The sequence below is a fragment of the Synchiropus splendidus genome, chromosome 6, assembly GCF_027744825.2.
Source record: "Synchiropus splendidus isolate RoL2022-P1 chromosome 6, RoL_Sspl_1.0, whole genome shotgun sequence".
NCBI classification, from domain to species: domain Eukaryota; kingdom Metazoa; phylum Chordata; class Actinopteri; order Syngnathiformes; family Callionymidae; genus Synchiropus; species Synchiropus splendidus.
Genome location: NC_071339.1, coordinates 15,103,724 through 15,129,115, shown reverse-complemented (window position 1 = coordinate 15,129,115; position 25,392 = coordinate 15,103,724). Strand labels below are relative to the sequence as shown.

Genomic DNA, 25,392 nt, shown 5'->3' with positions numbered 1-25,392 from the left:
GTAATGCCGCTCAAAATCTGAACTGATGAGTGTGTGAAGGAAGATGATAAGGAGAGGTGGAAGAGGGAAATGAGTTACCTTTGTCTCTGCATTTCCTAATTCCTGATCGGAAGCACTAAAGGAAGAGTGGAATATGCCAATGTCATCTGCTGAAAGAAGACTGATTTTAAACACCCAGTTAGTGTGACATTACAGTTTCAGCTCTAGACCACTTCATATCGACCGCTGCATGAGTGCAGAACTGGGGAAAACGTGGTAAAAACCTCGATGGTGAGATCGCTCCGGTGATGAACGAGACCGCCCAACATGCTGCGTGTTTCCTCCTCTGTATGTTCTCGCCCCTCTGGATTTTATCTCTCGCTTGTTTCTGTCACATCAATAAAGGGCGATGATGGTGAGATTCAGGCTCTGTGGGGTTCGCGCCATCTGTTGCAGCCGTCTTGTTCATGTCACCAATGATTCTGCCTCACCGCACTTGCTTACTATGTTTCGCTGTACGCCCTGAAAAGCCGAACGCACCTTGATGTGTCGGCTAAATCGGCTCGTCTGTGCTCGCCAGCTGTTGTGCTTTTATTGTGTGCCTATGTTCGACTCTGAATCAGATGTTTAATCCGATTTAACAGGGCGCCATCTTTTGAAACTGACTGGATGGAATGTTCGGGGCAACGTTCCCTCCTGTGCTAATGCTGTGTGAAATATTGGCCAAGTGTTGTGCAAATGATCTGCGTTTGGGTTTCAGATTTGGTACTACACTAATGGGATTCTGACAGAAGCTGGTTTCGCTCCGTCGATTCTCCCGTACATCACGTTGAGCACTGGAGCCATTGAGACTCTGGCAGCCATCGTCTCTGTGAGTATCTGAGCTGCTGCTCAACAGTCACCTCGCACTTCTGTGGCAGCCGTTTGCTTTGCTCGCGGTGTCTGCTGTCATAATGGAAGTATGAGAGGTCACATTTCTAGATCTTCCTCATGGTCAGCTCAGCTCTATCTATTGTGCCAGATTTTCTTTTCTATTTATCAATAAAAAATGCCATGGTGGTCCAGGTTTGATGAGGTCTACTTTTCTATTTATTTCCTTTTCATTTACTTGGCAGAGTAAAGGTCACATAAGGATTCACATAATTATTTTGTGAATCTGTCTCGTGGCAGTTCATGTTTCTGAATTGAGTGTGTTTCACCAGAAGAAAAATGTCTGCACACTTATGACTTTATCATCTTTCTCTTGTTTCGTTTGTACAGTACTCTGCTCCTTCCAGGAGATTCTGTCTGAACACTGCACCTAAACTCATCTATATATGCCGCAAACATTTCCAGGTTGAGCTTTAAATCAGTGCAGTAACTTGGAAAAAGAAAATGGACTGTTGGTGGACAAATTGCTAACAGTGGATGAGGAAAAGATTTCATAGAAATCAGTAATGTTTTAGTCAAAACCGAGTCGAGGGTAGATCATATAAGACTAAGCTGAATCCAGAATATAGTAGCACATGTCTATTAGTCATGTGGACACATTTATTTCTGACTGCAAAAGAAACTTTTTTTTCCGAAAAAAAATCAAGAATTGAAATGCTTTCACTGGAACTACTTGTTTCTTCTGTGTTCAGTTTGGTCTCGGTTTTGGTCGCTGGTCTCGACGTGGTCTTGACTACAACACTAGAAATGAGGCTAAAAGCTGTAAGGTGTTCTAATTTTACATGATAAGTTGTCGAGGAAGAAAGTGAAAGGTGTGTTTGCTGCTGAGTTAGAAATACCCTGTTTTATTTGTGTTGTGGTTCATTAGTAAGTGCACATCCAGGCTAGGCACATTTTGCTGTCAGGGCAGGGTCTGACCCAGACCATATGATGGTGACTGGCTGGGCTACATGCCAGTGGTACCCCAGCCTCAGGACCCTAACCTTCACATCTTCCTTACTTTGTTTCACCGACTTCTGGATAAGGAAGCTGAATGTTGTCCGTGATCGTGTGAGCACAACTGCCGTCTGTCTTTAAGGTGCTTTACTTGGTAGACAGAACTGAGGTTTCATCCAGATGAGCTTGATGCAGACTGTGCAGATATTGACTGTGCTGCAGCTTCAAAAGACTGACAGCGGTTCGCGATGGCTATAATTATTGCTACATTATTGTCTTCTCATAAGTTCCGTCGGGACAAAAGAGGAGTGGAAAGTTATGTTATTCAGTGCTTAAGAGAGGAATCATCTAAACCCTGCTGACGTGAACCCTGGCTCCTCACTTCAGTCTGGACGCGCTCATTTTGGTGGGATTTTCCTCTGAATGCTGCAGAAGATTAGAGCGGATCTTTGATCAGTCTCGGAGGGAAATCTTGCTGAGTAAATTGGCCTTATTGAAAAGAAATGGCTTCAATCTGCTGCAACTTTCAGGGCAGAGCAGCGTGTCTGCTGCCACGTTTCTTATCAATTTAGCCCCAGCAGTGATGTTTTGCCTCAGGATGAATGAAGAAAATGATGAAAAAAGATATTTCTGGATCCTTCCCATGAGCTGTGCCTCTGCTGGCAACAGTTAGTCAGTCAGGCTTTTTACTTCAAAATATTTAGCTTGGTTTGATAAATGAAAATGTTCTGTCGTAGATCATTTTGTCTTTGAAGAAGTAAATGAAAGCTAAATAAAAGCTCTTATTCTCCTGCTTTGATATCCCTTATTTCAAGTTGGACATGAGCATTTGTTTGCATAAAAGTCAGTTGTTCTTGCCTGATGGTGTGGGCAAGATGGCGACGCCTTCCTGAGAATTTCATTGCAATCTGTTCATGACTTCCCAAGTTATTATGGGAACCGATTGACGCAGGTGAAAACCCCGCCTCGGCGGATCCAATAAGCTGCCGTACATCTGCAATATGTTTTTTTTAAACGCTTCTCGGTGAGTTCACGAGCGATGTGTCAATACGTCGTGGGAACCTTGGCAGCAGTGTCATTTATTAGCCTTGCTGTTGGGGGAAATTAAGATTCTCTTCATGACTGAAGATTCGAAAAAGAAGCTGCATTAAATTAGAATTCAGTTTTGACTCTTGTGTTTGTGTAAGGAAGCTATTTATGACCTGCACATAAGTGAGTGCTATTAAGTTGTTTTTTTTTTTTTAATTTTCAAAAAATTTTTCATGATGAATAATTTGAGAGGACGACTTTCCCCCTTTCCTCCTGACTCCACTCTCCGTTATAATGAGTTAAGAATTGGTATATATTCTCCTCAGTTTAATAGTTTCATGCCATTTTTATTGTACTTTATCATGGAAGGTAAATGATAATTTGGGGATTTTAACAGCCTCTTGAGCAGTTCTGGAAAATGAGGAACATTTTATAAACTGTATGCCAGAAAATGAAAGTCATTCGTGGAGGTCTTTTCAGGGTGTAAAATTCAGACGGATGACTTGAAATTGAAAGACCTGTGAGAAAAAAAAATCTGACTGCCTGACCATGTAAGAATTGATTGTAGCTGAGAGAGTTATATTTCGTCCCTCACCCGTTAAAATCTTTATATAAATGTCAGTCCTCCAGCAAATAAGACGCTTTACTGTGCTCCTTTGTTTGTAAAGAAGTTCTGTTTCAAGAGCATGGCTGAAGATTATCCTCACAAAACTCAAATCAATGTTGTGTTACTTCCCCCCGAGGGTACTGTTACTGGTACTGTGTGCTTCTATTAAGTTCTGACGTCTCGGACTGTTTTTACCAGCTGACCCTCACACTGATTTCATCTCAGGCAAATTTGAGTTTCATGTGACTCGTTGCGCCGGAGGCTAACATCGAACTGTCTGGATCTATTCTCATCTCATGACTTCTGATGTGCAAGTTCATTTGGAATTCTCTACCTCAAGCTGAATCCATCATTCAGGAGGAACAAAACCGCTGTTTTGTAGCCAGTCCTGAAGTAAAGACAAAAAGAGGTGACAAGTATTAGTTTTCCCAAATTTCTATACATTTGTTGTAGTTAGTTTACCTTCTTTATGTCCCCTCTAGAAGAGCCAAAGGGGGCACCTCCTGGGGTGCCTTTACAGCCCCTCCCTGGCTCCCATTAACTGAAAATGCAGTTAACAGGTGGAGCTTGATGATTTTTATAAAGGGTACTACTCACCAGGGATGCAACCAGGAGACGCCCTGAGAGCCCTTCTTTAGGTTTGGTGGAACAGTGGTTCTACTCTGAGCCACTCCCAGATCCAACTTCTCTCTCTAAGAGAGTCCAGACCATGTTCTTTGAGTTGCTGCAAAGTTTGTGACCACAGGTGAGAGGAGAAACCCACCGGTCCGTGAAGAGCTTTGTCTTCTGGCTCAGCTCTTTCTTTACCTCTGAGTCTGGATGAATGAACACACTGCAGTGATCCCAGGCTTCATATTTGATCATGAGAATCAGCCCTTGTTGTTAGTGGGTTATTTATTTATTAGTTACTTCTTATTTTATTTTATTGTTGGTGGGATCCCACTGACCATGGTAATAAAGCTGATTCTGAAGAACCCAAGAAATGTCACCCTTAACCTGGAGTAGGAGGAACTGATCCTCATCCACACAGTGTCCCGTTGCTAGGGTCCACACTAGTACCCCACGACCTGGCTACCCTGATCCGTGTGTCTAGAATTTCTTCTGAGTCAGTGGAGGAACAGATTACCAGGACTCATGAAGTAGACTTCAGAACAGACTAAACCACTCCAGTGCACCCCACCGAGTCAAAGCTGTGACAGTGTGAGCCCAAAACAACAGTAATACAGATCATTTTCCTCCTCTTCCGCGCTGGTCCAACATCCTCTGGGCCATGACTGTGTCCATGACAACAGTTAGCACAACCCAAATGAAAAGCTTCTATAATCTTTTGGGGAAACACCAGGTGGCTTTCCATCATGACGGATTTCTCAACAAATGGACGGTGACTAGTCATCGCCTGCATGACCAGACGCACCACCGTAATGGTTTACTGTTTCAGGATAGCAGGTTAGCACCTCCACCTGTGACATGTTCTGTTTGTAAGTGGCATGAGGAATCACACTCATGTGCCGTTTGTGTCGGAAATAATAAGGAATGAGAGTTGTCGCAGTCAAAGTGTGTGAGTGGAATTAAAACCTCCCTTGTCGAATTAATGCTCGTGGGAAGTGTCTTAATACATGAACAGTCCTTCAGGTCGATGATATGACCCAGAAGATCATGCTGCGTTTGAATAATGCACATCATGCGGTGTCGTGAACAGAAATATGAACACATAAGTATACACTCACTGACATCACCTCAGATCCTGGTGGGGTGGTTGTTGGTGTCTGCAGCCGTGTGTGTGCTGTACGTCTGCTCCACGGTGTGGGTTGTGTCTTGGCGGGAATGCCCTCTGCCTTCAGGGGCCGGCTGGACGTGTGGAGATACAAACATGCAGACAATTTGTGGAATTTCTGGAAGCTGCAGCCAAGTGGAAAATTTGGCAAACACTCGTCATATATTTTTAGTTGCACCACCGAGGTCCAGAAATAACCTGACACCCGCAGTCATGAAGGGGACCACCTCTCCCTATCTTTCCTACGCAGCGCTCCTCTGAGACGTACATTGGTATAGGGAAATACGCCCGCAAATACAAGTGACCTTTTCGACAGCCGTGTGAAATCCCAGTTGCTTCGAGTGCCGAGTGCAGCGCCATGAATACTTAATGTTCACAGGACTTGTCGTGCAGGCTGTGATAATGGTTGGATTTGGATGTGTCAGGAAAACAAGCATTTTGAAGGTTCTATCTCACATGATCATTCAATCAGGATTGAAGGAAGGATTTTCAAGGAGGGTCTTTGACACTGGAGAAGCTCGGGCTTTATTTGTTTAGACATGGATGTTTGTTCGAAATGGACACGAACAAAAAAACAAGCCAGTTTAATTCACGATTCAGTCAAACCAACAGGTTTGATAAATGAGGAGGAAATCCAGAAGTTTTTCCAAACACAGATTGCTGTTCAATGTGAGATATTTCCAGGATTAAACGTCTGTGTTTGTTATTTAAATAAAAAAATGAAATAGTTAACTGTAAATAGGATATACTTGTAGAATTCACCGAGGCAGAAGGAGGTGCTCACACTTTGGTCCCGAAGAAGAATCATGTGTGGTTTGTCTTGCGTGGCTTCATTTTTGAGCTCAACAAGTGTAACTGCCTTGTTTTACAAAGTGGAAAATTACTCAGGGCTGGGATTGTTAGAAATGTTAATAGTGCACATGTGGTTTTCAATAGGGCTGCAACGATTAATTGACGTCATCGAGCTAACAGCTAGCATGTGTTGGTTAGCACGGCGCTAACTTGTAAGAGGAGATTGATCTGTTTTTAATGATGTCACACATGTCACATCCGCAATAATAGAGTGATTTTTTTTTTACAGCCATGTAGTGAAGTGTCCTCAGTGTCTCTCCTCCTAATAATAATAACTGGAACTGAACTAGGGAGCTATGTTGAACACATCGTTTTAGATTATTATTCAAACAAGACCTTTTGATGTTGATCAGATATTTTATATGGGACACACGTGTATAGTGATGATTTTAAATTCTTCTCAAGGACCAATAAAGACCTCAGTTTTTAAGAACTGGAGCTCTCTGTCAATTGTTTTATGCTTCATGCTTCACAGAGTTAATACATGTTCCTGGATTATGTGTCATTACTTTAATATACAGTGGTACATCGGTTTTCGCGGACTTCGAACATATTGGAGTTCCAACCAAAAAAACATAACGTGCACAGGCCGATCAGCTGACCCACGACATGCTTTGTTATTGTGTATAACGCAGCCTCTGTATGCAGACGTGTCCTGTTAGCTACATTTACTGACTGTTTGTTCTTCATATTGCGGTGTAAACCTTTCCTGTCTCCGCACTGGACCGTGGTAGAGTGTCACAGGGGAGGTGCTCGCTCTCCACACCTCCGAGGCTGGAGCGCTGTCTGAGCGCGAGTCTGAGACAGAGCGTTACTTGGTTTATGACTTTGTCACAGCCAAACTGCACAGAAGCGCACATTCAGAGCTGGACACGCACCGGGCACCTCTTCCCTTCTGGAGAGACGTCACTCACTCGGCAACCCCTCCCACATGCAGCGGCCACACACATAGAGGAACAGCGCACCTGCAGCAGACGCTCTACATTCACTCCTACAAAAGCCTATTTTAAGGCTTGGAACGCATTGTTTCTTTTTCCATTCATTGTAATGGGAAAAATCGATTCAGATTTTGAACAAATTGCTTCTCGAACGGCCATCTGGAAGGGATTGAGGTCGAGAACCGAGGTTCCACTGTACATAAGAGAGAAATGTGTTTTGTGTCGTGTATTATGTAAATCAGGATGTAGACTGGGCACCTGTGGCGCTCCGACCATTGGCATTATTTAAAACCAGTCGTGATGGTAAAAGAGGCACAAACTTTATTTCATCTATTAGACTGTTGAGAGAAGAAAAATCTACATAATTAATGTGAAGAATTGTAATAAATTACCAGCTGTGGTTAAGTTAAAAAAAAAGGTGTTTAGGCCGAGCTAATTGCTATGATTCACCTGCTGTGTGCTATGAATATGAATGACCTTCTTTTTCGCTCCTTTTACACTGTTTTCATCTTCTTGTCTCCAGGGTTTAGTGATAGAACGGATCGGGAGGAAACCTCTCCTCATATTTGGTTTCACAGCCATGGCTGTGTTCTTCAGCCTGCTGACAGTCTTCCTCAATTTCCAGGTGAGCCCCCATTCCTGGTGACCTCATTTGAGTCCAGAGTCGTCCCAGAGCTCACATGTGGGCCAGTTTGGAAGTGGTTGAATGGCCGAGAGTCTGCTGTATTTAGGACAGTATGTCAAGGTTATGGTGGATCAAATCCGTGTCACTAAATACTAACCATCAACCAAATAAGTAGTAGGAAGTAAATGTCAGCAGTCACAGTGTAATGTTTTTTTTGCTGTGTTTTTTGCCTCCTCTCAGGACCGAGTGTCGTGGATGCCCTACCTTAGCTACATCTGTATTCTGGCTGTGATCGCCTCCTTCTGTTCTGGTCCAGGTAATACCCGGCTGTTCTCTTATCTCGCTGCTGCATCCTGCTCGGACTCATGTTCATACATATGAATGCTAACATATATAGTTTAGAGCCCATGTGAATTGGCCAGTTGGTAGTAGTTTTACTTTTTCAGCCTTTAATGGTGGTATTGACTCAGACCACAGTTGTCAATCATCGAGACCAATGTTTTTTTTGTGGATATATTTTTGCACAAAACTAGTGTTACAGGAAGTGAAATTATATTTTTAGAGGGAGAAAAATGAATGAATAAAATAAATGTGTGCTTAAACATTCTTTGAATGTGTACATTGACAAAATATCTTTTACGTCATCTTCCACTGTGCCACCTTTGAAATGCTGGTCCCAAGTTGGCGCTTCCATTTTCGTATTGTTCTTTAAAAGTCTGGGGGAAGTGAGGAGCAAGTGACAGCCGAGTTACAAGAGTGACTGGTATCTCAGCTCTTTTCTGATCACCCAAGTCTGAATTGTGGTTCAGAGCCATGAGGGCAAATGTGGACATGGGAAACATGGGTTCCAGGGATGTTTTGAATGAGGCTTTCATTAACTTAGGTGGACAGAGCTGACTCACCATGTGCCGGGTCAAAGTCACTAGTGAGCCAAGGGACAAAGCATATTTGAGATGACAATACTGTGACGTTTAGTGAGTCTGATAAGTACGCTTTTATCTCTAAATGCTTCTTCATTCTCTTTTTACTTGAAAAGAAACAATGACAGAGGTTTTCTTTTCACTCTGAGTGGTTAAAAGTCAGATTTTTTCTTCACCCACATCTCAGCTTTATGAATATCAAGGGTTGCTGCAACCTACAAACCGTCTTTGTTTGAAAGTGAAATTTAAAAATGCCTAGGTAGCAGTTGTGGTGCAAGATTATGAAAAACAATACTAAGTGAACTACAAATTCTGAGAAGCAGCTTCCTGTTGATGCACAGCACCTTGGTTGTGGTTGTGTCGGGCATGGGAAGAAAACCAAAAAGGCTGAGGTCTACTTATAATTTTAAATGTTCGATTCATTGGTGGAATTTTGTTTGCAACAGTTGCAAGTGAAGTGATAGATTGTTTCATTCTGGGGAAAGACGCACTTTTCAGTGGGGGGTCAATAACTGGTGTGTGAGCAGCCACAGAGTCATGTGGCTTTGCTTCTTCGTGGGAGGTTGACATCAAGGTGACACCGTTTTGCTCTGTTAATACCTTTTGAATATGGATGTTCTCCTGGAAAGTGGAGCGTCCAGCGGGAGGCTTCAACTGTCCAATCATCGCCTGCACATTACGTGGTGTCGAGAAACAGCAGCTTCTCCTGTCATCAATTACGTGAAGAGGTTCCTGTGTGCCACTAGGTTTTGCTCAGAAGCCTCTGGCTCTAACTGGAGTCCACCTCGCTGACAACAGCGGCGTGATCCTTCCTCATTTGTTTGCCGTTAACAGTTGTGATTAATGACCAGCATGCAGTGAATCACTGCTTTCAGAGGACAGAGAGCTGTGAGGAGGCGAGAGCTAAATACACATGAGGGATGACCTCTGTGATTCCAGTTAGTTGGATGGTAAGAGAAGCCCCGTTCAAGGTTCCCTCCCTGGAACGAGTGGCCCAGTTTGGTCAGATTAATGAGCAACTGTCCAAGAGAGCTGCATGGATTCCCTTTCATTATCAGAAACCTCCTCACTGACAAACAATATTGTTTTGTTCCCATTCACTGTTTTTGTTGAAACTTCCCAGAGCTATCTCATACATGGAAACTGTTATGAGTCGAGACACGGAGTGGGACCCAAGTGCAGTGATGAGAAAATCATTAAACAATAAAACCAGAACAGAAGTCCACAGGTACGAATAAGAGTCCAAACAGAAAGCGTCACCCAACCCGGGAGAGTCAAACCAACTTAAATCTGCAAACACGGGGACAAAAACACAATGAACAGAAATAGTAAATCATAGAACAAACCAGGAAACGCGCGCCAACAGAGGAAGGAATGAAACACTAACTCAGGCACCAGTGTCTCAGAGTGAGTAGTAAAAAACGCGCTAACTAGAGCGCAGAGAGAGAACGAACTTGGAGAGCCACTTTACCACAGAAATCTAGGAGACAATCTGGCACACGCTGCTGGTGTTCAGGTGTTCTTATACACAGGTAATTGGGATCATTGGCTCCAGCCGTGTGCCACACAAACAGGAAGGAAGGAGAGAGAAGCAAACAGGAGTCAAGGGAACAAAATAAAAGTGGATCATGACAGAAACTTGGAGAACACTTATTGTAAATGTATATATATAGATAAATGTAGGGATTTCCTGAACCAGAATTCCTGGTATATCATAACCTGGTGTTTTAGCTAGTCTGGGTGGTGCTGAGCTTTCACTCTGAAATCACGATAGATGGGATAGAGGGGACCGTGGTCACCAGCGTGAGGGCACAGTGAGAACAAGAACCTAAAATATGTTCCTCAGACTGGCAACAATTTTTTGTGAACGGAGATGCTGCTCTCAGTCAGGTATCTTCGCTTTTGTTCACCAACCTCTTGGTCTTGGCTTGCTGCCGCTGTTTCGACCGCCAATTCATTTAAATGTGCCTTTTTGTTATGCTGGAATCCACCAGCGCATGGAAAGAGGCCACTGAAAGAAAGAAAGAAAGAAAGAATACAGGCTTTCAAAGTTAGTAAACGGCATAAGTACTTAATGCAGAGCAGATTTGGTTCAGTCTGCTGGTCATAATGATAGTAGGGTTTGCTTTTCAGCATGAACACTCTCATGCAATGTTCCATCAGTTCAACATTAAACTATTCTTTCCATTCTATTCTTTGATTGAACATGTAGCATTTTGGAGACAAACCCTGGGGCTGACCAAAAGAATGCGGCTCGCAGTGGCAAACAACCCTCCTCTCAAGTTGATGTATTTTCATGTGTCTCCTCACATGATTGACACACGGAGCTGCAGATTGCGAAAACGAATATATTGTTGTGCCACCGAGTCGATGGTGGTCGAACCTGTGGTGCACAGATCTTCCTTTGTTTTTTAATCAGGTCCTTTCTGTGCTGGAGGCTTCGGCAGTCCTCGCACACAGAACCCCGGGGACTGCCGTTTGTTCAGCTGTCACCACAGAGATGGCTCCAGTAACTCAGAGTCACATGTGGGTGGGCCTTTTTCACTGATACACACAACTGAAAATTACATGACTGCAACTCTGCTTCTAATTTGACAACAGAGAGTCAGTATTTGGGTGCACTCTCTTTGCATGAATGGATTTGTACCTCAATTAAAATGATCTGTAGCCAAAGGTTATTCACTCTTTACATCATTGGGTTGTCAGAGTTCTGTAACAGCCTCCTGTGGTCCAGACTGAAGTTACCTAATGTTCGCAGACATCATCCCCCTTGGCTTGCCTTCCGGCAGTCGAGCTCATTTATTTAGTTTGGTAGCAGAAAAGCTGGGAGGCTCTGAGTATTCTCAACATGCAGATGATCAGCATTGAAATCAGGTTATTCATGTTATGGTTCATGGTATCTGTGTGGTTTTGATATCTTTCCATATCTCATCCTAATTCTCAGACTCAGTATGTAACAGCGCTGTGAATAATTGGTAGTTTTAGCTTTATGTTTGAAGCCATTACAATTATGGGATGGTAGACTTGGAGCAAAGCTACGATTTGTAGTATAAGAGGAGCCGGTTGAAGCCGTTGATCTTCTGAGGCTAATGTTGATTTTCCACCTGACATGCCCAGCTGCGATCTGGACCTGGATGGAGAGATTTGTTGTGCTTTGAAACATTCAGTCCTTCTGTAATTAGAGCTTCAAGCCTGCTGATATTGGCACTGGCAGGAAGTTAAATTGCCGCCTCGCATTCACCTGGTTCTCTCGGGTTTAGTCAATAGACTTCTCTGCTGGGCTCATGAATGTGTGCAACCACTTGTCCTCCTGTCAAAGTACAAGAAGAAAAAGAGTGAGGGTTCTTGTTTCACTGCTGTAACTCACAAGCGCTGACACCACAAACACCTTGCATCTTGTAATGACTGTGTTTCAGCATCTTAAGTGGAGAGAAGACTGACAGCTGGCATTTCCAGCATATTTCGATGCATTATAATAACAGGAGGAACTGGCCCAGACAGCAGTGTGACAATAATCTGAGCCTTATGAGCAGCAGAGATTGATGAGCAAGGAGAGATCGGACCTCAAGCCGCCTTCTTACCTGTCAATGGATAAATTATTAAAGCTTTTTTCCAGTGGAAATGTTGGTTAATGTGTTGTGGATTGAATCAATTCTCTGCTTCGATAATGAACACAGAGGAAAAACCTCACTGCTGCTCCTCTTCTGTCTTGGTCTGTCACGACCTCTCAAGTCATTACGCTGGCCACAGCTTATTCTGATGTGTGTGAGCTTGACTAAAACATGGAAAAGTGACACTTATGGGACGTGTTTGAAGTTCTTTCAAGGTGATGAAGAAGCATCACTCTCGCTACTAGCTCATACATTGTTGAGGTTAAGTAAAATGAGCTGTTTTCGCTATGTTGATACTATTTTGGATTCAAGAACAGTTTCCTGGATTTAAACATCTTTTAGCTCAATGGTGATGTTAGAAGGCACTGGGAATCCGAGTCTGGTGGTTTATTACACTGAGCTGTGTAGATGAGTTTTCAGACGAGTGGTCTGACTTGGATCTGATCAGTGATCAACATGACTTAACATCAGTTTCTTGGGTCTGTCACATCGTAACACATTGTGTTTGTTGTTTGATTCATTGAACTTTTTCGCCTCAACACACACACTCCTCGCTCACTAGTTTGTCTGGGTAACATTGCTCATTCATAATGCATTATTACTCAGTACATTCATAAGACATCATAAGTTGTAGACTTAGCTTAGTCTTGTTATGAAGACTTAAGGACCCCATTACACTGACCTTACACCTAACCACACAGGAGTGTTATCACATGTAACACTATTCTCATATTGTGAACCTTCTTATACTTGGTTATAAAAATTCACATCTTGTCATAAATGTCTCATGAATGTACTATTAATGTACATAGTTGAGACATCTTGGTAAAATGTATCTGTTTGTTGAGTATGTATGACCAGACCCTCTTCTGTCCGAGTCAACTGTGCTGAGAGGACAAATCTACTCCTGAAATAAGTTTAAAAAAAAAAGTTCCTTCAGTGTGCGGATGTTTGACTCAGCTGTGTCCCAGGTTGAAGGTGTCAGATCACATCACAAAAAAAGGATGTGGGTGAATGGTGGTTGATTGTCTGCAAGCACCACTAGGATGTGTAATATGAGATTTCATTGTTTGCTGAGGTGGTCATTTTAAGTGACTGTGAGATTTAAAGCAATAGATGTAGCCCTCCCTTATTTATGTTGTTGGTTTAATCTTTGTAGAGGGACTCAGGTGACACTTTCCCGCCCTGCCAGTATGTGTGTGTATCAGTGATCATCATGGCAGCTGTGGCTACGGTGCGACTGCCGTGCGAATAATGGTTTTTGTGAAGCACTTTGGGTCTCATGCTTGGTGCTACATAAATATAAGCCATTATCATAAGCCATTTATATTGTTACTGTAACGGGGAACTGATTCACCGTAATGTTCCTCCAGTTCATTCATTTCTACAGTGTATACGTTCAATCTTCGGTCCCAAGACTCATCTCTTAGAGTGCTGCACTGAATATATTTTCTGAAAAAGAGCGCCCTACAAGCTCCCTCCCCTGAGAGGTGCTGACCAGACAGCACCCACACACTGCTGTGATCCTCTGCGAACATGTTGTTCACTGAGCCAAGATATATTGTCCATGACGTCTGTAGCGGCCATGTACTGACTTGAGGAGCTGTAACTTGCTGATATATTCCCGGGTTTCGGTTGGAGGCTGAAGCTGATCTCTATGGAGCACCAGCATTTGCATTGACAACAAGGTAATTCCATCACCCCTGAAGTGGATCATCGGTGCAGTCACGCTTTGTTTCTGCTGCGATTATTCTGATTTCAGTCCATGACAGACCTCAGTCACTGACACCTCTGGAACGGCCAGTCCTGTGATGCGTTGGAGGATAAGCTTTTAAATATAAACAAGAGAAGCAATAGGGTGTCTTATTTCCTGAAGGTCCGGTCCTAAACTGACCAAACGTTTTCCAGTATCCCAGCATGAAACCAAAGAACCAAAACGACTTTCTTTTAAGGACCCTTTTATTAAATTAGACAAGGCTTCTTCCAGTCTGCCTCGGAGATCTAAGCCTACCTCTGAATCATCTGCTGGCAACAACCGGGACCGACACAAGTGTGTGCGCTTCTTTCTCCTCCATGCTCTGAAGGGTCTCTGGGCTCTCACTTTTCTCGTGGCTGGCTACATTGAGCAAAGGGCGAGGTGGCTCTGCTTTCCAGTCTGAGGTTTTCAGGCAATATGAAAGCCTGGCAGTCCTGGGTTAGGGTCCCCTAAATTTCTGGCCCTCAGATAAGCATTGGCTATATAGATCTGTATGGTGGACTCTATGGGCCTCAACAAAATGGTTTCAGATCTCACATTGATGATGCAACACATTTGAGCCTGATGGTAACTGTGCAGCACCGACTTTCAATGCATGTTGATAAAAAAACTGATAAAAAGAAGTATACTTTTGCCAAACAAAGGCCCAAAAAAGAGGTGTCATTGACATTCCCAACGGTGTTGCAATGGAAGTGAGATCTGTGCTTGGCCAGGACGGTCCTTGTTCGGCTTTTGACTCCCTGATCCCTCTTCACCTCGCAGGTATTTATACTTGCGCATATATAGCAGTCATTAGAGTGATTTGTTTTGCTCAAACACAGACAGCAGATGGGAAATGTCTGTCTGCTAAGAGTTATGTAACATTTAAAACCGTATTATTTAGTTTGATAAAGCAGATCATATTGTTGTGCAACAGCAGAGCAACAATTTTGTTTTCATGCCGTAGATCCGTTGAAATCAGAAGACGTTTGTTTGTTTTGGTCCGTGTGTCCTTCAAAATGTGCCCTGCGATTTGTGGTCCAGACCTACTCACTCCAGGACTTACACCAAGACCCTCTTAATGCCGGAATAATGCATCTTTTCTTCAATCAATCGATGTGCTTAGCTCTCTCCCGCTGAGTTCTGATGCTTTGCAGTTTGTCGCCTGCGTGTAAATCTGAACCTCAAAAAAAAAAAAGAGCAGAAACAGCTGTCACGTCGCGATCCGTTCTTCCCTTTGACATTTGATTAAAATCTAATGAATTTTTATTGGAGTCAAGTAGACGTTAATAATTTAAGCCTGAGACTGTGTGTGCCATCAATATTCATAAGTCTGCGCTCAGCTCTGTAAACACTTGAGCTACTGTGTACCGAGTCACAGAAAGTCAGGCAGGAGGACAGAAAACAGTTTTATTCCTTTTGGCTTCATCACGACAGACGCTCAAGTCTTCTGGGACTTGGTTCTCTTGCTACACAGTAAATCCCTCTCCAGGTGGTAGTTGCCCTTTCCAAACAGGATATTTCTCCAGTTAACTGGATTTAATTGTCAAGTTTGTAATTGTATTTGTCCTTCTGCTGCCTCGCATTTATTGGTGTGTGCCTGTTGGGCTGTGTGTGAATTTTAGGATCAATGCGTGTCATGTAATGAAAGGTCATTGAATGAGCCGGAGTTCTCTGCAGCGACGTTGTACTTGTTATTTTGCTCCACTGGGCAGAAAGTGAGTTCGGCGCTGCGGTGTCCTGTCACTGCTTCCTGGGAATATGGAAGTGGTTTTAGGAGAGACTCGGGCGAAGCCTGTGTCCCAGCAGCCGAGCAGGTTGTCAGGAGCAGCCAGAGAGAGGGAACTGCGGCTTTCTTTTACCCAAGCAGGCAAATTTGGCAAATCCAGCTCATGAATAAAGATCTTCTTCAGAGGTGCTTCTGAGTGAGTGGGTCCCATTTGGGCAGAGTTTCTCTCCAAGTTGATTGATCAGACTGTGAATAGATAACCATTCTATTGACTGCTCAAATGCCAGCAGATTCATTAAGCTTGCATAATTCTGTCTAACTCTGCCGTTGACTTGTGAGTGCAGTGGATTTCCATGCTTGTATTTCCTTCAGTTTAGGATCACATGTAAGGCATGATGTACTTGATCTATCATGATGCACTACATGATTTACTTTCAAGTAGGTTAGCTTTGGTCAATAAACATCGGTTTGCATCTGGGTGTGAAGCAGCTGGGAGGAGGATCAGCACCTCTTACTCCGAGGCCATGGTTCTCCACAGGAAAAGGACAGATTTCTCTCTCTGGGGGAGGAATGAGTTCCTGACTGAGGTGGAGAAGTCTAAGTATCTTGGGGTCTTGTGCACGAGTCGGGGGGTAAGGTACTTGGAGACTGGTCGGCGAATCAGTGCAGTAGATATTGCAGTCTCTACCCCACTGTTGTGTGTAAGAGAGAGCTGAGCCAAAAGCCAATGCTCTCTATTTGTCCCTGATCCTCGATACAAGCGGCTGTTTCTCTGACGGGTGGCTGGCGTCTCCCTTAGAGATAAGGTGAGGGGTTCTGTCACTAGGGAGAGACTCGGAGTAATTCACTTGAGGTGGTTCGGGAATCTCACGAGGATGCCCCTGGACGCCTCTGTTACAGGCGCAGCCTGGTCGCCCCAGGACCAGGTGGAGGGATTATATCTCTTCACTGGCCTGGGAGCACCTCGGTATCCCCCAGTCAGAGCTGGTCAATGTTGCCGGGAAGAAGAGCATTTGGTGTTACCTTCTGAAGCTGCTGCCCCCACAACCTGGCAACGGATAAGTGGTTGAAGATGGAGACAGAGTTGGACCAAGAAGGTTGGAGGTGAAGGACTGAATAACAGTGATGTTCATGAGAAAAAGAAAAACAGAAAGGTTGGCTTGTTGGTTGTGTAACTTTCTTCACAACCAAAAGCTCCACCCTACACAGAAATAAAGGAGTCAAGAGAAAAGAAAAGATTCTCTCAATACAACACTGATGCTGACTTCCATCTATGACCTGCCTGACTTTTGCTGCTTTCTGTCGAAGAACCTGATATGAAATGGTATCAGCCGTGTGAATATCTCAACGTGGCTGTGATAGCTACCTAAGATACCGTCCTCCACTGCTCCACTGCTTTGGCACGTCTAGATCTCAAGGCCTCCTGATCCATCTTGAGAGTCTCCTTGTTTGGCTCTACAGACAGCAACCTGACAGGTTCATTGTCAGGGAACACATAGTTGCATCACAATCCTGTCTCACCTGAAGGATGAGAGACAGGACATCACGAGGAACAACTTGGATATTCAGACTGCTGAGGTTCTGCCAAAGCAACTGTCCACATGAGGGAGCTGGAGGAACCACAGGAGGGTTTCAGCCCTCAGGCTATTGGGATGTTTCCTCCCTAAAAACATACTGCAAGTCCTCCAACTCACACACAGTCTCTGTGAGAGCAAAATCACTGGCAGGAGTGACTCTGATCAAACGGATAACCTCATCTGCCGACTCTGCTAAATGCCCATGAAACCAATCCTGGGACAGAGAGGCGCCACATTTGTTGAGCTCCCCAAGCTGTTTCCTGGGAATCATCACTCTCCTGTTCCCCACCTGGGCTGGTTGTCAGCAATCTATCACCTTTATCTACATCCTTCTTATCATTGTTGTGTTGAAGCTGTCTTCATCTGCTTATCGCCAACTGTCACATGAAAATACAATGTGACTCTGCTCATCACGCTGTATTTCTATTCCTGCTGATGGAGCCCAGCTATAAATACTTTCACACTTTCATTTCCTCATGTATGGACACAATCTCTTACCACCTACACTTGAGTTAAGAGAAAAAAATATCAATGTGGGTGAGGGGGCATGGTATCCTGCTGTTCAAGGAGCCAATTCAGAACCTTAATCTCCATGAACACCATGTCGGAACAGCTTAACTGAATAGTCGGGTAATCTCCTTTACACATCACTATTGTCCCTTGCCTCACGTCTTTGTACGAAGTCAAGACTTTGTACTATAGCAGTCACCCTGAGGAAATGAAACACAATTATTTGAGGTTTATCTGTGCAGCGCTTTCCAGCATGATTAGATCCTGGAGTGTTTGGTGCAGCATCTTCAGCCGCGAGGATCGATGGAGCGAAAAGACAAAGCTATTTTGCTTAATGCGGGGATGATCCACCTAATGGTGAGGAGGTGTCCTTGGTTTGTTGGAACGAAAACCTGCACCTCTGCAGCTCTTTGAAGACTAGTTTGACACCCCTTGTTTACTGGTTGGTCTGTTTCTCGTGCACTGCTGAAATGAGCTGAAATGAGCTCACACAGAAAAATATGCCGAAGTACAAATACTCACTTTTATTCAGTACTGCATACTAGTTTTTTTCCGAGTTGGACTCATTCATAAGCTTTTACAGAGCAATCCGATGACTTATAGACAACTTACACGACGGACCGATGGCCAGAAAACAAAAATAAACCCCACAACAGTCTAATTTTTGCATTACATGCACAGCACAGAGACTGTTGTTTTGGGCAGCATGTAATTTCTTTCATTATTTCGCTCTGTCAGTACAAATGGCAGTCTATTAAGAAAATGAACTGACACTCTCCAAAGTGTTATCCGTAAATGAAGTGTGGCTGCGCTAAAATTGAAGGGAAACAAACAAACTCTATTATGGAGGCACGTTTTGGATTTATTTTCATAGCATACAAACCCCTCTGCGAATGATAGAAACAGAAACGGTAAACACAAGTGAGCAGGAACACATTTTTTTTTTTTTTTGATCATTTGCTGCAGGACTGCGTGAGCTGAAGTCACTTTGTCGTCACTTGGACCTGTTCATCCGTACGGATGTAAAAGGTGGAATCTGGTTATTCTCCCATCCTTATATTTCCATCCTGTTTCTATTTGTGAGCCTTAGTATTTCGGCCGTCGTCGCCATCACTGTTGTTGTTATTTAATCTGTGTTTAGTTTTCATCTGTGAAAAGGGTTTGTCGTCACTGCTGAGCCATAACTGATAACTTATTAATGTACATCAGCACACCTACCAAAGTCTTCACTCCTCAGCACTGGCTAGCTCAGTCCTCCTGGTGTGATGTGGCCTTGAGGCATCCTTAAAGCAGCCCATTTTTCTGATCAAGATTTTAGGAATGTATAATGTTAAAGACTCTTAAACTGGTAAAATCGCTATTTGTTGGAACCAATTTATATATTTGCAATTACTGTGCTTATCTCAGTCGTGAAGTGTGTTCATGAATTGCTGCTCTAATGTTGAAGACCTGAGATCTGCAGGTAATGAAACCTGTCATTAAGCCATTATCAACAAGGTCTTCTTTAATGGTTCAAGAAAGTTAATTAAAACTAGGTTTTTTCTGTCTGTGCTTTTAAAACTTGGGGCTCTGAGTGAACACGCTCACACACAAACACCCACGCACACACGTTTGTCTTCCTATCTTTGTGAGGACCGTCAGTAACACAATGCTTACCGCAGCCTCTCGACCTCACCATCTAATACAATCTGCTAAACTTAACCTTTACTCTGAACCAAACTAAAACACGGTTGTGATGACCAAACTATTATGTAGTAGTTTTAACCCTGGAAATGTCTTCACTCTGTTGATTAAAAACTCAGGTTCTAGAATACAAGAATAGAAGTAGACACGTTTGTTTTGCTGTTTTTGTGAGGACCTCTCATTGCCATAACCCTTTCCCCAGCCTCTCACCCTTGACGTATACATCCCAAAAACACATGGCTCACCTTAACCAGGACCCTGAACCAAACTTGTGCTCGATTGTAATGGACTAATGTTACTGAGATTTTAACCCTCTGACCTTGTGAGGACAGTCCAAAATGTCCGCTCAAAGGAAAAGGTGGCTTGCGAAGCCTTGGTTCTCACAAGTATGGCAAAACATGCCTACACACACACATTGACATAACCCCTTCCCCAGCCTCTCTCTCTAAACCTAACCATCCGAAACACATGGCTCACCTTAACCAGGACTCTGTACCAAACTTAGACCTATAATGACCCAGTTATTTTGAAGTCTTCATCCTCAAATCAAGGTTTGGACCTGTGGGGACCGGCAAAAGATCATAGCGTTTTGTCAGGAATTGGTCCCCACGAGGCAGTATAAACAAGCCCACAGGCAACACAGACACAGACCTCAATTTACCTCTGTATGTTGTAAGAAAACTGAATGCCAGGAAGAAAGCATGCAAGCATGGCATTATGCTCATGTTACCCATAATTACATTGTAAAAATGGACTCATTAGTTTCTTGTTCATGAGTGGATGGCAGCAGACACTGGTGGGATGACAGTGCCGCTCTATGCTTCAGAACATGCTGTTCAGAACATGCTGTTCAGACTCGTTGACCCACAAGGCCCCTCTCGTGAAAGCTGACGGACAATGTGCCGCTGTGAGATTGTTTGCTTTCAACTCCGACTCAGTCACGCTGTTGTTTGACTAATTGATTTATTGACTCCTCCCTGAGTGGTTCTTGTTGTGATCTGTGGTTTTAGTCAATGACTCTCCTTGAGCAAGACAGAAGGCAAACTTTAGGGAGTGAATCGGAACTAAAATGATAATGGAGCTCAAGTGCCTCTGTACCATCTGCTCCCCATTGTGCCTTCGATCCACCCTTGTACAAGCATCAGCTCTTGCTACCAAGGTAAATACAAGGTTATGACTGTCGATCTCTACATGGCCTGAATTCCAATAGATCTTTGTTTTGATGCCTTGAGGATCGTACATGAAGTTGATCATCACATTGCTGTCATTGGCTGAGCCGCAGAGGTCAAACATCGTCTGGTTTTGTTCATGAGTCAGAAGGAAGGAGTGTCGCTGTTGGAAGAAAACTCAGACTAAAAAGTGGTCGGTTTGAGAGCAGCTGGATGGCAGGACTCTCCTCCAGAGAGAGCTTCAAGTCTTCCTGGAGACTTAAACTATTGCTCCTGTGTATCAAGTGGGGATGGTTGGATTGACTCAGGAGTCTTGTCATGGTGTCTCTTGGACTCCTCCCTATTGAAGTGTGCAGCTGTTTGTTTTTTTATGCCTAACCGTTAAACATTTACAGTTATTGAAGTTATTATATAGTGTTTTACTTTATGGATTTCTCTCAGTTTGAAGGAGGCAAATGAGAGTGAAGTAACCTTGAATTAAAAAAACCCATCACTCATAATGTCCGACCACTGATGGTTAGCAGAACTGTTCGTTCCAGCCTTTTTCATCTGTTAATTAACAGCCAGATGAAGAGTTGGTTTTCAAATTGCCCATTAAATAGTGCGGAGTCAGAGACGACCCTGAACGTTGAGACGAAGTGCTCAAGTTCTCTCAAAAAAATAGAACCTGGGCAATTTCGCTTCTTAACTGTATCCTGACTACATGTCGTTCTTGTTTCCAGTGTGTAACTTTATTAAGGTTCAAGGTAACTGGTTGAATTGATGCATGAAAATGATTCTCTTCAAATGAAAGTTTCTCCTACGCCGGTGCAGGGTCCAAACCATTGCTACAGAATATCTTATTCGCCACTAACTGGCTTCTGTTCCACTCCACTGAGAAAGTCTGTGGGGTAAAATGCAACTCCTCTCTGATCCCCTGAGGTTTCTGTCCTTACGCACCGGTGTTGGGTGCTTGTTTCTTCTGTGCGACGGATCATGTTTTTCTTGAGTCATTACATTCCCAAACTATCTATTTGCTGGAGGGTTAAATATATAGCAAATGGAGAATGACTAATTTGAAAAGTGCTTCTGTGTTAGTCTGCTCTCACCGTCTTATAACAAATGATGTGTTCATTTCCACAAGCCATTAGCGTTAAGATCCCACGGCGCCCCTGCGTTTCGAGCTCATTGCACCTCTGTGGAATAAGTAACAAGATAGGCAACTGTGTGTGTTTACAGATCTCACACCGTCACTTCAGATGATTTTTTTAAATCAACAAACAAGGAAGGACCTTGAAAAGAATCCTTTCATGCGTTCCTTCATCTGAAAGCTCTTCTGTTTTGAGGTCAAAGATCGAGCCAGTTGTGTGGAGATTGTGTGTGACTCCATTTGAAAACTTAAAGCTGCTCTCATCGGAGCTGGAAATACTTTCATTTTATTCAGTCATGGTTTGCCAAGTGGCTTTCTCTGGTAATAACTGATAAAACAGCATGTATGAATTACTTTGTGCAGTTCAGACCCTTGTCATCAATACACATGTGAAACTCTCATGCATGTCTGCAACAGAGTTGTACATTTATCATGAATTGTGCTGGAATTGAAAGGTTATTTTTCCCGTAATGTGCTTTCTGCAGACGCCATTAATCCCTTGGTCAGATTGCTGTTCACTTTTCATGTCCTTGATACATCGCATGACAAAGACAAGCTGGGTGTCTGAACTCTCTTGAAGACGGGGTGAACCACTGAGGCAGCTGGCAGAAGCTCAGAGTAGAACCACTACTTCTCGACAGTGAGAGAAGGCAGTTGAGATGGTTCAGGTATTGAGTATGGATTAGGGTTGCCAGTTCTGACCAGCCCAAACCAGCTTGTAACACCAACCCCTTGTGTTTTGTTGCGGCAGAATTTTAAAGTTCTGTTCAGGTTTCTGGTTTTGGAATGTTTTTGCCTGGAACCCTGTTGTAAAATGCAGCCCACATCAATCGGCAGAGGTGGTCCTTGCCCTCCCTGGGTGGTTGGCCACATTGCCCAAAGCAAAAAACAGCCTTTTCAGTCGGTATACCCGAGAAGAGCCGGAGGTTTCTGGAGAGAAAGGTTTCTGATCGTGTGGTAGAAACACATGAACAGGTACTTGGTTGACAATGCATTAAACATTCCCTGCTATAAATCTCTCGCCTCTACTGAAGGGACTGAAGGGACTCCTCACTCTTTAATGACAGACTCGCAGGATATTGCTTTCATCGATTTTGTTTTGTGCAGCAACAGGTTTATAGTCATGTCATAATCGAGGACACGTCGGCTTGGTGATTAATGAGTTTTTGTTTTTTGTAAAATACCTCAGAATGAAATACTCGTGCGACATGACAGCCACACGTGGAGTCAATTCCCCCCACAGTGCCTGGGTCGTCTTTCGTGGTGTCAACCTCTGCGGTTCAATTATCCCTGCCATTGATGCTCCCAAGCAAATGGCATCAACAGCTGTCACTCTGAAATGAGACTGTGGAAACAAGACTTCACACGTGGTTCCAGATCAGACACACGTAAATTGCTTCTGTTGTGCCTCATTCTTGTGACCCTGCCCTTATTCAAGTGAAATGCCTGCACCTCTGCGTTGTCTGGGGAAGTGTCCGTCGCATTTTGATTTGATGCTGATGTTGTTTACTGCAACACTGCGCATCACGGTCCACCCAAGTGCGGAAATTAAAGTCTTTCTTTGGATGGTTCAGAGTGTCTAATAGCAGAATAATCGAAAAAGACGAGTCCATAAAGCTATTCATCGCTCCTAAAGACTCCAGCCTCCAGCTAGTCCCGTCCAACCTCCTCAAAACACGAGCACATAACTGGAAAACTGCGAGGAATCCGACCTCGAAGGGTTCTCCTTCAACTGCAGAGTGACTACTTCACAAGGAACTACGATGATATCTGTAGCACAGTAACTATACTTTTCAGTGATCTTCATAAATTGAGAGTTCATAATGTGTGTGAATCAAGGCCATGCCTCGTCCAACATGGCAGTTGACGACAAAAGAACTGACATATACTAATAAATAGTAAGGCAGAGTCTGGGGAAGCCTTGTAAAGTGGACGCGAGAAGATGGATGGCTGGCAGGCCGTCATAATCATCAGCTACGTACTGCCTGGCGTGGAGCTGCCAAGTCCCTGTCATCATAGCTGCTGTGACTCTACTCAACTGAGACTCTAAGAGAGGCTGGGAAATTACAATCACCACCATTTCAGCAGTTTAGACTCGCACACTGGAGTGTAGTGATTGCGTTTGTCTGTGGTTCTTGTCAGGGTTGGCGGGTCTCAATACTGAAACAAACAAAATATATGCCCAAATCTTCTTCCCTTGTCTTGCTCCCTCCTCTCCTTTGTTACTATCTTTGTGCGCTGCATTGGAGGCTGCCACATCAGGGAAAGTCATTCTCACAGTTGGTGATGGCATGACTGACAGGACAGTTTGTCCTGAGAATGCACCTGAGGGACGAGTGGAAAGTAAACGGAGGGAAAGAAGCCGATCCTGAGGTGTAACGTTTTATTTAATATTTTGAACCTATTTACCTGAGTCATGTCAGCTTGTTAAGAGTCATGACTGACCCAGAACCAGGGTTTTTCATCCAGTCTGTTGAGAGAGGCCGTGAGGTGTGCCAGCGAATATTATCCAATTTCACAGAATCAATTTGGAAATCTTGAGAACAAATTATTTTCGGCTTCCCATCATCCTCCAGTGGCTGTAGCTGCAAATTTTCTCAAAATAGAAGGGATCTCCGATGATTTGGACAAGGCACAAGTGTGCTCCAGCCAAGGTTGCCTTGGCAGCGTGAAGATGAAGAGCAGTCAGTGCACTGTTGTGTCCCCAGGCAGCCTCCTTCAGCTCCCCTGAAGCTCTGCCACCAACATCAACACCTTGTTTTGTTTTTGACCTCGTGATTGATGAATGTTTATTTCAAACTCCTCTAACACATTTCAACAATTACATGACATCTGACTATTGCATCACATTGGTTTTAAAAGAGCAGAGTGAAGAACAGTTCAAATCTTTTCTGCCCCTGATCCCCACTTGTGGTTGAATGTGACTGTGTGTGAAATTGTGTCTGTGTGAGGTCTTTTTTTTTGGTGTGTGACTGTCGGTGTGTTAGTCTTTCTTGTTTTGATTCCCTGTGTTTGGCAACATGAATGAGAGGGGAGGAAGAAGCGTGCCTCTTGCAGCTGAACACTTTATTAACTGTCCTGGTCCTGGTTCCCAGGGGGCATCCCTTTTGTCTTGACGGGCGAACTCTTCGAACAGTCCTACAGGCCTGCTGCCTTCATGATCGCTGGCATCGTCAACTGGCTGTCCAACTTCACATTGGGGCTGCTGTTCCCGTTCATCCAGGTGAGTTTGAGCGTAACCTAGCCGGGGCTTCAGTTTACTGTAGTGGTCGCTAAGATTGTATATTACAGTATGTTGCAAGAGAAGTGAAAGAATCTTTCAGCGTTGTTCACAAGTGATCAGATCAGTGCAGCTTCTTCATTCACAGGGACTCTGTGTCACCAAAAGACAAGCTGTCATGGATTTCTACTCCCATCTCTGTCTGCACTCTTTCTGAGGAAGAGATGCTCAGTCATACAGTAGGGACTCAGTCGCACCTTTACTCCTCCAAGAGAAGACAATTGTGGTGATATCTCCTGGATGAGGAGGAGGGCGATGTGGTGGCCATTATAGAAAATCCCATTACTGATTGTTTTCCCTGCTTTTGACTTTTAAAGAAAAACTTTTCCCACATGAAAGACTCCCCACCCCGTCTGAATGAAATCAATACAATACAGAC

The 25,392-nt window shown here is 43.7% G+C and overlaps 1 protein-coding gene across 7 annotated transcripts in view; it reads left to right on the top strand.

Annotated features, from left to right (window-relative positions):
* slc2a9l2 (solute carrier family 2 member 9, like 2) overlaps positions 1-25,392 on the top strand; it is a 77,239-nt gene that overhangs the window by 37,243 nt on the left and 14,604 nt on the right. For all 7 annotated transcript variants that reach the window (XM_053867242.1, XM_053867239.1, XM_053867240.1 and 4 more), the window contains exons 9-12: positions 740-850; positions 7,569-7,670; positions 7,911-7,986; positions 24,829-24,956. In XM_053867242.1, coding sequence (XP_053723217.1) covers positions 740-850; positions 7,569-7,670; positions 7,911-7,986; positions 24,829-24,956 — 417 coding nt within the window. The remainder of the gene's footprint in view (positions 1-739; positions 851-7,568; positions 7,671-7,910; positions 7,987-24,828; positions 24,957-25,392) is intronic.